Genomic DNA, 14,074 nt, shown 5'->3' with positions numbered 1-14,074 from the left:
TGTAGATCTAGTATTCTAGATTTTTTTATTAATAGCTTATTCTGAGAAATCTGATAATGTTCTTGATTTTAGATGCTTTATAGGAAACTTTCTAAACAATTTTCCTCTTCCTATGTTTAAACTTCTAACAACACTCAATTTATTTTTCCAGTAAAGTAATTCATTTTAAGGGTAACTATTAATTGCTAGTTCTAAGTTAAGTAGAATGTTTTGAATTTTGGCTTCTATTTTCCTTTTTGTTTTCTAACCTTCTTTGTCCTTTTTGATTAATGTGGAAAAAGACAATCAATAATGTAATAGTAACAAAAAAGTGTTAAAGTATCTATAAAAATATATGTGTTACATAAATATTATGTACATATGTATGTTCGTATATATTAACACATTAATTTTTTGTTCTTGTGCTATACTGTGAACATAAATTATGGATGCAGTAGCACAGGGGGCTTTTGTTAGAAGGTTATGTGTTAGCTCAGGACTTCATTATTTCTCGTCTGACCTTTTGCAGTAGCCTTCTAACTGGTTGCCCCATCTCCAGTCTTGCTCTTTCTTGGTTGATCTACCACAATGTTGCTAAAGTGACCTGAAGTAAAATTGATTCTCTGTCATTCTCCTGCTTAACAGTGGTTCCCCATGACCTATGGGAGAAAAGGTTTAAGAATCTTTGCATGGCATTATAGTCCCTCTGCAATCTGATTTGTTTGTTGTCAGTCTCCTCTCCTCCTCATCATTTATGTCCTTACATTCTAATAATAATCTCCTTACAGTACGCTGCACTTCACCCCCTTTACCATAAATCAGACTCAGTCCTTTTCTCCTACTATTTATTCCCTTGTCTTGAATGTTCTTTTCCCTGTTATTTACTTACTAACTTCTCATCTTTAAAATCTACCTCAGGTATCCTTTCATCTAGCATAATAACCCTAACCTCCCTCCCTGACCTATATCAGGGCTGGACTAAGACACACACACCCCTGTATCAGAGCATACTGTGCATAAATATATCACTGTATTGACCATACTATATTACCACTATGTCCTTGGATGTTTGTCTTTTCCTTTAGGCTGTACATCCTCAAAGGATGCAGACTGTGTCTTATTCACTCTGGTAACCTCTTTCATCAACATGGTGTCTGGGAAAATAAACAATAAATGTTTGTGGAATGAATGAAACAGTGATGTATTTTAGCAGGGAAAGATTTGAGAATGAACTGAAGGTGAAAATTGAGCTCTGTCACTTCTTTGGGCCCTCTAGTTCTTAGGATGTACATATGCACTCTTTTCCAGAGACAGTTTGATTGGTTAGCAAAGGTTTTATTACTTTCTGGAAGATTCCTACCTTGGATTCATTATTTATTACCAGTAAAGTGATGGGTTCTTACCTTTATCTGCATTCTCACAGTCCCTTGACTGAAGACTGTAGATAATCCACTTCTTAAGGTGTAGAGGATAATCAAGTTATTTTGGCTTTCCAATTCATGCTTTTTCCTGCCCCAGGCTTTGTTTCTCTGGCCATTTTACTAATTTCACAGTTGCTACCTTAGGGTGCCTTTGTATAATCCACCTAAGGCCACCATTTTGCCTTGTAGTGGTTCTGGTTAAAAGAGCATATAAACCATAAATAATGTTAATAATATATATCTCACTATGTTAGTAGTTGCTTCATCCTTTCAGTTTTGCATAATTCATTTTAAATTCATCAGGCATCCTTGGATACTGTGTTAGGTGTAGTCGTGTTCTCTGCTCAGTATTAACAGTGGCCCTGTAATCCAGTATCTTCCATAAGTGCATTATATTTATTTATTTTGACAAGTCCTTATAGTTATACCGTGTCAAAAGTTACTTTGAGTAGTTATGTTTCAAAGTTAACTTAGTAAAATAAATTAACAGTTATTTGACTATCCTATGAAAACCTTCATTATTCAGATGCTGAGTTATCCTCATAGTACACTTGGACTTTTGACCAATTCTGTTTTTTTTTTTTTTTTAACATTTATTTATTATTGAGAGACAGAGCATGAGCATGGGAGGGGCAGAGAAATGGGGAGACACAGAATCTGAAGCAGGCTCCAGGCTCTGAGCTGTCAGCACAGAGCCCAATGCAGGGCTCGAATTTATAAACCGTGAGATCATGACCTGAGCCAAAGTTGGATGCTTAACTGACTGAGCCACCCAGGTGCCCCTGGACTTTTGACCACTTCTAGAAAGGCTTCTTTGCTCTCACATCTTTACTTCATCTTTGTAAGTGATTAAAAAAAAAAATAAATCTCATAAAGAAAATTTCAATATAGTAAGATATCATTACTCTTTTTAAACTTCTGAGGGATTGAGTTTTATCATGTTAAATATTTATTAGACCTCACCCATACAGTGGTTTTACCTTATTGATGGAGCAGGTAATTTTGTTATATAGATTCTAAAAATATTTAGATTAAAATATATATACTGTACTGTAAGGAACTATTTATTATTTATACTAACTAGAAGCAATGAGAAATAGTTCTATTGAAAGTTGCTAACATGGTCAGAATTTGGGTACAAACTACATTTTTTTTTACAGGTTTTTTTTTTAACATTTATTTATTATTGATAGAGACAGAGCATGAGCATGGGAGGGGCGGAGAGAGAGGGAGACACAGATTCTAAAGCAGGCTTCAGGCTCTGAGCTGTCAGCACAGAGCCCGACGTGGGGCCCAAACTCACAAACCACGAGATCATGACCTGAGCCAAAGTCGGACGCTTAACTGACTGAGCCATCCAGGCTCCCCCAAACTACATCATTATTCAAGCAGAGCATGATTGGCAGATGCCATGCTACTTTTCAGAAAAGGCAGAACCCGTATGGATTTCTCCTTTCTCAGCTAAATGACAGCCGTTAAATATTTGGTTAATTGTGCTTTTTAAAGTATTGTTTCTGCCTTAAGCCAGCAGAAGAAGGGAAGTAATAAAGATTAGAGCAAAAATAAATGATATAGAAACAAAAAAAAAAATCAGTAGAACAGATCAATGAAACCAGGAGCTAGTTCTTTGAAAAAATTCATAAAATTGATAAACCCCTCGCTAGACTTACCAAAAAGAAAAGAGACAGGACCCAAATAAGTAACATCATAAATGAGGAGAAATAACAACCAACACCAAAGAAATTCAAACAATTATAAGAGAATATTATGAAAAATTATTTGCCAACAAATTGGACAATTTGGAAGAAGTAGATAAATTCCTAGACACGTATAAACTACCAAAACTTAAATAGACCAGTAACCAGCAAAATAATTGAATCAATAATCAAAAGTCTCCCAAAAAACAAAGTGCAGGGCCAGATGGCTTACCAGAGCAAGTCTACCAAACATTTAAAGAAAACTTAACACCTATTCTCAAACTATTCCAAAAATTAGAAATGAAAGGGAAATTTCCAGATTCATTCTATGAGGCCAGCATTACCCTGATTCCAAAATTAGACAAAGAGACTCCACTAAAAATCTCATTGCTGGGAGTTTTACCTTTAAAATTTTTTTTCTGTAGTTTTTGTTGAGTTTGGGAGAGGATTAGAGTTACTGTGCCTATTAAACCTGCCATCTTTATCAAGAAATTACCAGTTATAAACATGGCTTACTCAGAATTTTCTAGAGTTTTAATCACCTGAATGTACTTCATTTTACGGGGTGTGTGTGTGTGTGTGTTGCCTCAAATGACCATTCTCATGCTTTCATTAACTGTGCAATTATAGGAGGTTATCCCTTCCTAATTTTCAAAAAAAATTTCTTTAAAGTTACTTTATTTTATTTTTTATTTTTTTAACATTTATTTATCTTTGAGAGACAGAGAGAGATAGAGCATAAACAGGGGAGGAATAGAGAGAGAGGGAGACAGAATCCAAATCAGGCTCCAGGCTCTGAGCTGTCAGCAGAGAGCCCGACGTGGGGTTCAGACTCACGGACCACAAGATCATAACCTGAGCTGAAGTCGGCCGCTTAACCAACTGAGCCACCCAGGCACCCCTAAAGTTATTTTAAAGACTCTAGTTAATTCATTTTTTTAAATTGTGTGCTTTATTTTTTTATAAAAATCTGATACATACTTAATGTGAAAAATTCAAGCAGTACAAAAGTGTATCAAGTAAAAAGTCATCTCCTTTCTCCTTAGAGTCATCCCAGTCTTCAGACGTGATCATTATTTACAGTTTGGTGTCTATAGCCTTTTAGACTTTTTCTGTACATATATAAGTGTATGTATTTTAAGATGGAGTAATACAGGTTCTCTGAGGTTGAGTCTTTCATTTAACTATATATAATGTACCTTCTTCCATTTGAGGATATCTACTTCATTCTAAGAAGTATAGTATAGTGGTCAATGTCAGAGTTTTATTTTATTTTATTTTTTTCTTAAATTTTTTTTAACATTTTTTAATTTGACAGAGAGACAGAGCATGAACAGGGGAGGGTCAGAGAGAGGGAGACACAGAATCTGAAATAGGCTCCAGGCTCTGAGCTGTCAGCACAGAGCCCCATGCGGGGCTCGAACTCACGGACTGCAAGATCATGACCTGAGCCGAAGTTGGCCACTTAACCGACTGAGCCACCCAGGCTCCCCACAATGTCAGAGTTTTAAAGCCAGACCAAGAATGGTACCTGGCACATATTTATTACTCTCAACAATTGTTACCTGCTATCATCCTCTTTGTTACTATGGTTAAAGTATTCACTGGATCCACATTGACATTTAGATGATTTCTAATTTTTCACCGCCAAGAACAATGCTGCAGTAAATAACCTTGTTACATACATGTTCATTAGCTTGCGTATTTCCATATGATAAATTTCTAGAAGTGACATTTTAAATAGAATGTTACTTTTACAATTTCTATTATTTTTGTTTATTTCTTCCTGAAAAGATTGTGCTGTTTTATACAGCCAACAGCAGTATGTGAAAGTGCTTCCTCACCAGTGTTATTTATAAATTTCTTATTTTTTGTCAGTCAAGAGAATATACACTTTGATGGTTCACTGTTCTTAAAGGCCTGAATTTGTAGGACTACTATGATCCACAAGGTGGGGCTAATTTTCTGGATGTCTACTTACACAGACTAGGCTTGACAAATACTGTTGAAAAAGTACAGTCACATAAAAAAAAGTACAGTCACATATCTCTGCAAGAAGGATTCTTGGCGGGGCGCCTGGGTGGCGCAGTCGGTTAAGCGTCCGACTTCAGCCAGGTCACGATCTCGCGGTCCGTGAGTTCGAGCCCCGCGTCAGGCTCTGGGCTGATGGCTCGGAGGCTGGGGCCTGTTTCCGATTCTGTGTCTCCCTCTCTCTCTGCCCCTCCCCTGTTCATGCTCTGTCTCTCTCTGTCCCAAAAATAAATAAACGTTGAAAAAAAAATTTTAAAAAAAAAAAGAAGGATTCTTGGGCATTATTACTCACTACAAATTATTTCCTCATTTTTAGAGTTCAGTACCTTCCCAAAGATGGATTAGATTGTAAAACTAAATATGTGATTATTGATACAGCATATCACAGACATCTAAATATTGAACAGCTGCAATATAATAAATATGTATCATGGTAGAAGTATGCATAAAGTGCTGTAGAATCATTGCATTACTTTCCTAAACTCTAAATAAACTCATTGTGATTTACTCTATAATTTATATGCTTCTTTGAAGCATAGGATACTTTTTCATACGCAGGGTGCCATGGCCTAGTTTGGAAGCTTTTATTCTTTACTTATGTTAGATAATATAGAATTTATAAAGACAGGATAGTTCTATTTAAGAGCATAGGTTCTGCAGCCAAAATTCCTGTATTCAAATCTGAGCTGTGCCATTTTACTGGATGATCTTGGACATACTATCTGACCTTTCTATACCTTAGTTTCCTCTTTTTTAAAAAATTAATGAATAATTAATTGATCTAGTAGTTTCTTCATTTTTAAAATGGAGATGATAACAGTACCTCCTTACCACTTAGAGTCACTATGCATATTAAATGAATGGGTGTGTGTGTGTGTGTGTGTGTGTGTGTGTGTGTGTGTGTGTGTATGTAAGTAACTGACTCAAAATAGCATACAGTTATAAAAGTGCACATAATGTTAGTTACTGGCTGTTATTATTAATGCTATTAATTTATAAACTGAAACTTGAGTAACTTTCCTGGAGATTTTCCCAAAACATATTTTGAGGAAAGATTTTCCCTAGGATGTTTAAAATAACTGATTCAGTTTCAAAGTGGTTTATCCTCTGGTATCTGAGATGCCAAATGGCATTTATGCATTGCTGTTCTGTAGAGATTCAATATACATTCAATGAAGAAGAATGAATCATTGCTTATTTTTCAATTTGGAGATTGGGTAAGCTACATTTTGTATTTTTCATTAGAAGATGGTATCATTTCCAGATCAGGTACTTGAGTACTATCTGAAACTTGTCAGAAATAAAAATTCTTTGGCTTCACCTCAGACCTACTGAATGTGAAACACTGGGAATAGGGAATTTGTGTTTCAGCAAACCCTCCTGATGATTCTGATACATGCTAAAGTTTTATAACCACTTCTTGAGGGAATAATTAAGAACTTGTGTTTAGTACATTCTAAGGACTACTCATTATACCATCCAGTTTTATTGATATTACTCTGTTAAAACACATGTCTTTATAGTCCTTTTTCTCTTATTTATATGGTGAGGCTTTTTATAATAATTCAACTTTTACATATTTAGAGAATTTTTATTATATATTTTTAAAGTGCCTCCAGTGTGTAAAAATAGAATTATTTACTGCATAGCTGTAAGAAAACTTGCCTGCAAAAATTTAAAACATTTTGCAGAGAATGTATGGCTGATAAGTTGGATGAAGCCTGAAGCCAGAAGTTAGTTTAAAACATTAAACTTATATGGACTCATCTTCACATACTAGTTTGGTAATATTTCATATGCTAGTTTATTACTTACTGCTACGATGATAGGTGAAAAGTAGGTGGGAAAGAGAGACTGAATATAAAAAGATGGAATTTAACAGGAACCCCAAACTAATTAAAATTTAAGTAGGAAAGGGGAAGAGAAAGTGTCCTGGCTTACTAAAATAGGTGAAAATGTTAGCAAAGATTTAGACAATAGTTTAGTATGAATTAATGTGCTATAGCCTCCCAAACAGCTGAAATCCTAGGTTGCATTAACAAAAAGGTGAATATATAGGGTATGGGAAGTAATAGTCTGCTACGAATCCTATATTTCTTGGCATTATACTTTAAAAGGGACAAAAAAAGAACTGGAACTCACTAAGAGTAGAATGAACAGAATGGTAGAGACTAAAACCATGCCACAGAAGGAAAATTCAAAGGTATTGACTACTCAAAGGTCCTGGGGAGACTTAGCTAGCCTCAGAAGGACCCCAAATACTAGAAAGGAAAGAATTTGGATATGTAAAAGTCCTTTGGGGTTTATTCATGGCCCACTTCTCTAATTTTATTTGTTAATTTTGTTGTTGTTTTGCTTGGTTAGTGTTTTTGATTGTTCATTTGTTTGTTTGCTCTTTCCCCTCCAAAATCAGTAGGCCTGCCAATGTGGGGAACTTTAGGCCAGAAGAATCATTAGCGTATGCCTTGTTGTATATTGGTCAAGAGAGAATATGGAGGGGAAATGGTACTCAGACCTTCTTTAGGGGCAGAGCTACTTCTTGGAGAATAAAAATCAAGATGACTCTGTAAGCCTAGAGTCCAGAGAACATTTGATGGCAGAGAAGTAATAGAGTCAGATGAACGGATAGTGAGGACAAAGGCAATTGTGGTGGTTACTCAGCCCCTTGGTAGTGCAAGAAGAGCGTATCTCTCTTACTCCACTAGCTTTCTATAGCAGACACCGTCAAAAGACAATAATATGTCCTTTCTACAGTATACCAAGTCTTTTGTAATAGTCTATACCCATTTATTTTTTCCTCCAAGTGAGGGGGAAAAAGGCCTGAATTAATAGTTTATAATTTTGGGGTACTTGCATTGGTGGAGTATAAATGTCTTGAATGTAAAGGTCTTCTTCATCTCTATAATTTCTATATTACCTGTTAGAGTGCCTTGCTGATAGGATACTTCCTGAACTCTTTCACCTATCTACTTACCACAGGACTTCATATATACCTCAGTTAGAACACTTAGGTTCCATTGTAGCTTTTGGTTCTACATGTACACCTAATGTAGATTGTAATCCTTTCTATGATAGAGTTGTAACTATCTTGTTCATTTTGATTTGTAGCACCTGCTACAGTATCTAGCACATAGCAGGCATTTAGTAAATTTGAAGTAAATTATATAGAGCTATAATTACATCATATATTCAGAATTTGAGGATAACCCTAAAATAACCCTTATCAGCATGCTGTTTTCCTACTCCTTTGGTCTCTTTAATCTTACTACTTAAGGTCCTTCTGCTTGCCTGCTTTGGCACCTCCAGGTAATATACTGATTAGCTTCCCGTATCTATGATCTTGAACTCTCCTTTAATAGTACAATAAGGGTACATTTGGTAATAACTCCTGTATTTTACCCTACCTCAGGACTGCCCACATCTGTACATTGCCTATCATGGACAGCTCAAATATGAATCCTCCAACTGAGAAATCACAAAATAGAGGCGTTTACTAGTGCCCCAACCTCTTTTATTCCTAACAACAATGATAAGGGAGAAGGTTTTACAAAGCTTGGTAATCTGCTAAGCTATATGGGAGCTGTGTCCTTTCTAATCCAGCTGGCCAGCTGTATAGTTGGAGACACTGACCAGATATGTCTTCTAGCTCAATCTGATGACAGTTAAGAACAAGGGTTTGAAAAGAGAAGGAGGAAATACTCTCCCAGGTTTCTGACTTGGATGATAAGTGTGTGGTGAAGGACTTCCAAACATAATAGGGAATACAGAGCGGTGCAGACTCTGAGAGGGAAGACTGATGAATTTAATTATTAATAAACTATTAGGATGTCTTGAAAGTACCCACATGAATATATCTAGTAAACAGTTGGATAAAACAATCTGAAAATTAGGGAAAAGGTCAGATTTGGGAGTTCTTAAACCACAAGAATGAGTACAATTTTCTTGGATGTAATGTAGCATTAGAAGTCAACTAAAGGCAGAAACCAGAATTTAAATAAGAAAGCGAAAGCCATGAAGAGAATACAGAAAGAATGATCTGAGAGTGAGAGAAATCAGAAGTTCCCACCCTAACAGTAACAAATAAGGGGAAAAAAATTGAAAGAAGGAAGAAAGTATCAATAGTGTCAAATATTACAGTGTAATATAAGAACTGGAAACTGCCCCCTTGGATTCGATAACTAAAGAATCATATAACCTTACGGAGAGAAGTTTCATTAGAATGGTAGAAGGAGAAGTCTCATTACATGTCTTGAGGTCTGATAGCAAGATGAGGAACTAGAAACAGCATGTATAGGAGATTCTTTTAAGTAAGAAGAAAGATACGATGGTAGTTACATTTTTGTAAAGCATAGGATGCAGGCCTTCCTCCTAATTCTTTAATGCCTGACCAATCTCTGGCGCAACTTCTCAGTCAGGACTTTCTTAGAAACCTGGGCTATGGCAGGTTCAGCAGAAACTACCTTTTCTGCTACTTCACATGTTATGTAACATTTCCATGCATATACTCCTCCTGTGGAGGGTATTCCATCTCTAATTCTTTGTTCCCAACTCAAAAAACTATTGCCATAAGGTGAGTGAATGGTGATATTTATTTTAAGACTAATTTTAAAACATTGTATCCAAAGTTTGTTATTAATAACAAATTATCTCTCCCCTTCCCCTTAATAACCTATCATGCATCAATATGCTTTGAGACCATTGGTGATCATATGAACTCAGATAGCTGTTCAGTAAAGTTAATGCATCCAAAGCCTTAGTCTGAATGAACCCAATGTTTCCCATTGGTTCTCGGTGTTCACTGGCTGGAAATTAAGGACCACGGGGTATTTACTCTTCTTAAGGAGTGGAGTTCACTTTTAGCTTTTTATTGTCAATACTGTTTTGGGGGCCTTGACAAGATTTTCTCTGTATCAGGGCTCTCCTCAGTGAGTTTGGCGAAAATATTTAGACCAGAAAGGAATAAAACTGCTGACCTAGGTTTCTGTTCCATCACCTTCTTGTACTTGTAACTCACTTCCCACCCAAGCAAATATATATATATATCTATATAAGTAGAAGGCCATGCCTCCATGTAATTTGAGGTTCTACCCCAACTGTCTTCTCTATTCCCTAACTTTACTCTAGCCAGTATTTGAAAAAGCTGCATAGGAGTTTAAATAGAACACAGGCTGACCGTTGGGTTTTAACCTATGCACTATAACCTTTGGCTCCTATTTTCTTTGAACTCTTCTTAAAGTTCTTCTATCCACCAGCTCCTTATCAGGAACTTCCTTAGGAATCTCTGGTCTATGATTCTCACCATCTTTGCTAGATATCATCTTAATAACGTTTCTTGGTTTTTCCAAAATGCTAAAAATTGACTGACTCAGATGAAGAAATTGCAGATTGATGCAAGCACAAACTTATTATGCTTTCTCTACCTGGGACTCTGAGAACACAGGGCTGCAACTGTCTCACTAGTCCAGGGAAATAGCAGTGTGCTTCTAAAACTCATTTTTTGTTACGCTGAAAATCCTGTTGTCATAAAATAATCATGATCCACCTCTATAACAGTCCCTTTATGCAGCTAAAGTGTCCAATTTCATCCATTTATTGGGGTCTTAGATTTTTGCCCTTTTAACATGTCTTTCACATATATTAAATGCAACACATCTAGACCTGCTGTAAGCAACTTCTTCCTAAACTTGCTTCTCTTTTCAGTTTAATAATATGACCATGTCCTCAGTTGCCCAGGCCAGAAACCTGGGAGTCCTACAAAATCAATTCACTCTGGCTCTTAAATGTCTGCGACAAAAATCTGCTTTCCATCCTAACTGCCACTGCCCTACTCCAGGGAACCTTCATCTTTTACCTGGATTACTGTGACAACCTCCTAAACTGGTCATATTGTCTCCAAAATTTATTTCCCTTTTATTCACTCAACCAGAGATATTTTTCAAAAATGCAAATTGATCATTTGATTCCCCTGCTTAAAATTCTTTAGTAATTTTGCCTTGTCCTTAGGTGAAAGTCCAAACTTCTTTATATGTGTCTTTTAAGATCTCTCATCACTTTGCCTTCTCTTTGTGCCACTTTTTCACTTCACATTTTCTGCCTCTGCCATACCGCTCTTTCACTTCCTTGTTCGCTTTGAAGTTTCTGTATTTGCATTGCTTTGACTTTGAACCCCTTCTCTGTTTCAACCAGGTGACTCCTATTCATTTATTCTTTATATAATGCAGCTTAAATATTACTTCTTTAGAGAACATTTCTGTGAATTCCTTAACTAGGTAAGTTGTCCATATTCTGTGCTCTTATAGCATCCTTTTTCATGAGGTAGCACTTAGTCCGTTCTAATTACATGTTCAATCTTTAGATTTTAAATTCTGTGAGGGAGCTAACTTTGCTGTTTTTGCTTCCTGTGGTGAGTTATTCAAAGATGGAATGAACTTCTGTGGGAACTTAGGATTCCCATCACCAGTGGTGTTCATGTGCAGGTTGAATAGCTCCAAGTTGGGACTGAAATAGAGAACCATTGCAAAGCTTTTAAGTCCTTTCCAGTCAGGAGATTGTTTTTTCCAAATAGTCAAACATAAGTATATAGGTATTGAAAAAGATTCTATGTTAATATAAAAGAATGTCACTGAATTTAAAATAATGAATTTTCAGTAACTAATGGTCACTAAAAAGTGACCATTGGTATATAGAGAACCTAAGAGATATTTTATATTTAGAACACCATCTGGAGTTTGTGAAATTGATGTTATATTTTGTGTCTCTTATAGGTGAAATGAATCAGAAGTACAAGGAACTAAAAAAACGAGAGGAAAATATGGACAGTAAGTGGTCATCTTATTGATATGAAAATATTCTCAGGTATCTGTTCATTTATACCAAATCAGACATCTCGTTTTGGGAAGATACAGTAGCTAGTAATAAATCCAGGAGTGTGGACATTCAAAGCATTTGCCTTGAGGAATTAATAAATATCAAGCAGAGTTTAGGGATGGGTAGAGAATTTAGAAAGGTTTTGTGTATTTGTGTGTATGAGTATTTTTAGGTTAGGGATAGATTCTAAAACTAGCGTTTACATTAATTGTATAGAGACCACTTATTGATTGAATGTTGAATGTTCTCTTTTACATGCTTCACTGCATTCATCTTTAGTGTCTTTCACCCTTTTTTTTTTTTAGCTCTTTATAATACTTCTCTCATTATATATCAGCCCTTACCTCAGATTTTGCTACTTGATTCTGTCACTGATTGTAGTTTTGGTAGCCTTCTGTTGCAACTTCTAATTTACTTTTTAAAAATCTTAACTTTGGGGGCGCCTGGGTGGCGCAGTCGGTTAAGCGTCCGACTTCAGCCAGGTCACGATCTCGCGGTCCGTGAGTTCGAGCCCCGCGTCGGGCTCTGGGCTGATGGCTCAGAGCCTGGAGCCTGTTTCCAATACTGTGTCTCCCTCTCTCTCTGCCCCTCCCCCGTTCATGCTCTGTCTCTCTCTGTCCCAAAAATAAATAAACGTTGAAAAAAAAAAAAAAAAAATCTTAACTTTGTAAGTAGATCTTCACTTAAAATTGTGTTGTACATTCAGAAATTTTTCAAAATTAATATTTATTGGGGCGCCTGGGTGGCGCAATCGGTTAAGCGTCCGACTTCAGCCAGGTCACGATCTCGCGGTCTGTGAGTTCGAGCCCCGCGTCGGGCTCTGGGCTGATGGCTCAGAGCCTGGAGCCTGTTTCCGATTCTGTGTCTCCCTCTCTCTCTCTGCCCCTCCCCCATTCATGCTCTGTCTCTCTCTGTCCCAAAAATAAAATAAAATAAACGTTAAAAAAAAAATTAATATTTATTATTGGTTTCCTTTTTTAATAATCATTTTACTAGAATCTGAAGTTTTATAGGTCTGATGTCAATTGTTACCCTCATCGAAGCATGCCATAAAGTAGTAATTGCTAATTCTGATTTAACAATATCTCAAGATTTCTTTAAAATCTCAGCAAGTACCAGAAATTATCTCAAAATTAATTCATTGTTTCATAATAACAGTAAAGTTTTTTTTAACTTACTGTAAGTTTTTATTTTGGGGAAAGCCATAGAATACATTTTTAAGAATATAAAAAAGAATAGGGGCCCCTGGCTGGTTCTGTCGGTTAAGCTTCCGACTTCGGCTCAGGTCATGAACTCACAGTTTGTGAGTTCAAGCCCCTCATCAGGCTCTGTGTTGACAGCTCGGAGCCTGGAGCCTGCTTTGGATTCTGTGTCTCCCTCTCTCTCTGTTCCTCTCCCGCTGGCTTGCTCTCTCTCTCTCTCTCTCTCTCTCTCTCTCTGAAAAAATAAATAAAGATTAAAAAAAATTTTTTAAGAATATAAAAAAGTAAATTATGTACTCATTCTATAAGACAAGAGAAGGAGGATTTCTTAGAAACTATTTATAATGTGAATAAATTATTAAATTTATTTAGTTGAGATTAATGCAACATTATAAGTAAAATACTCACTTTCAGATAAAATAGTTATTAGTAACTACTCTCAGTATTGAAATTAATGACTAATTATAAATATTAATAATTATAGACCAAGGAGATCCTATGTAAGAACAGATTTTTTTCTGTTCTTCTTTATATCAACTATTATTTCTGAGTAACTTTTAGTTTACTTGTATTAAGATCACAACAGTTAAGCTTTAAAAGTTTGAAAATAAGTAGGGGTGCCTGGGTGGCTCAGTTGGTTAAGTGTCTGACATTGGCTCAGATCATGATCTCATGATTTGTGGGTTCAGGCCCTGAGTCAGGCTCTGTGCTGACAGCTCAGAGCCTGGAAACTACTTTGGATTCTGTGTCTCCCTGTCTCCCTCTTTGCCCTCCCTTGCTCACACTCTGTTTCTTTCTCTGTCTCAAAAATAAACATTCAAAAAACTTTTTTTTAATTGTGAAAATATGTAGAAATGTTCTTATTCAATAATTTAAT

At 36.1% G+C, this 14,074-nt stretch overlaps 1 protein-coding gene across 4 annotated transcripts in view; it reads left to right on the top strand.

The window, feature by feature from the left end:
• The window catches only part of IFT74 (intraflagellar transport 74), an 88,782-nt gene that overhangs the window by 53,514 nt on the left and 21,194 nt on the right, over nt 1–14,074 (top strand). For all 4 annotated transcript variants that reach the window (XR_007146419.1, XM_047830797.1, XM_047830796.1 and 1 more), the window contains exon 14: nt 11,893–11,946. Coding sequence is in view for 3 of the 4 variants with exons in the window: in XM_047830797.1 (XP_047686753.1) it covers nt 11,893–11,946 (54 nt within the window). In the remaining variant the exon portion in view is untranslated. The remainder of the gene's footprint in view (nt 1–11,892; nt 11,947–14,074) is intronic.

This window comes from Prionailurus viverrinus, chromosome D4 (genome assembly GCF_022837055.1).
Source record: "Prionailurus viverrinus isolate Anna chromosome D4, UM_Priviv_1.0, whole genome shotgun sequence".
Taxonomy (NCBI): Eukaryota; Metazoa; Chordata; class Mammalia; order Carnivora; family Felidae; genus Prionailurus; species Prionailurus viverrinus.
Note: the sequence above shows the minus strand (reverse complement) of the source record. Positions and strands in the feature narration are given on the sequence as shown.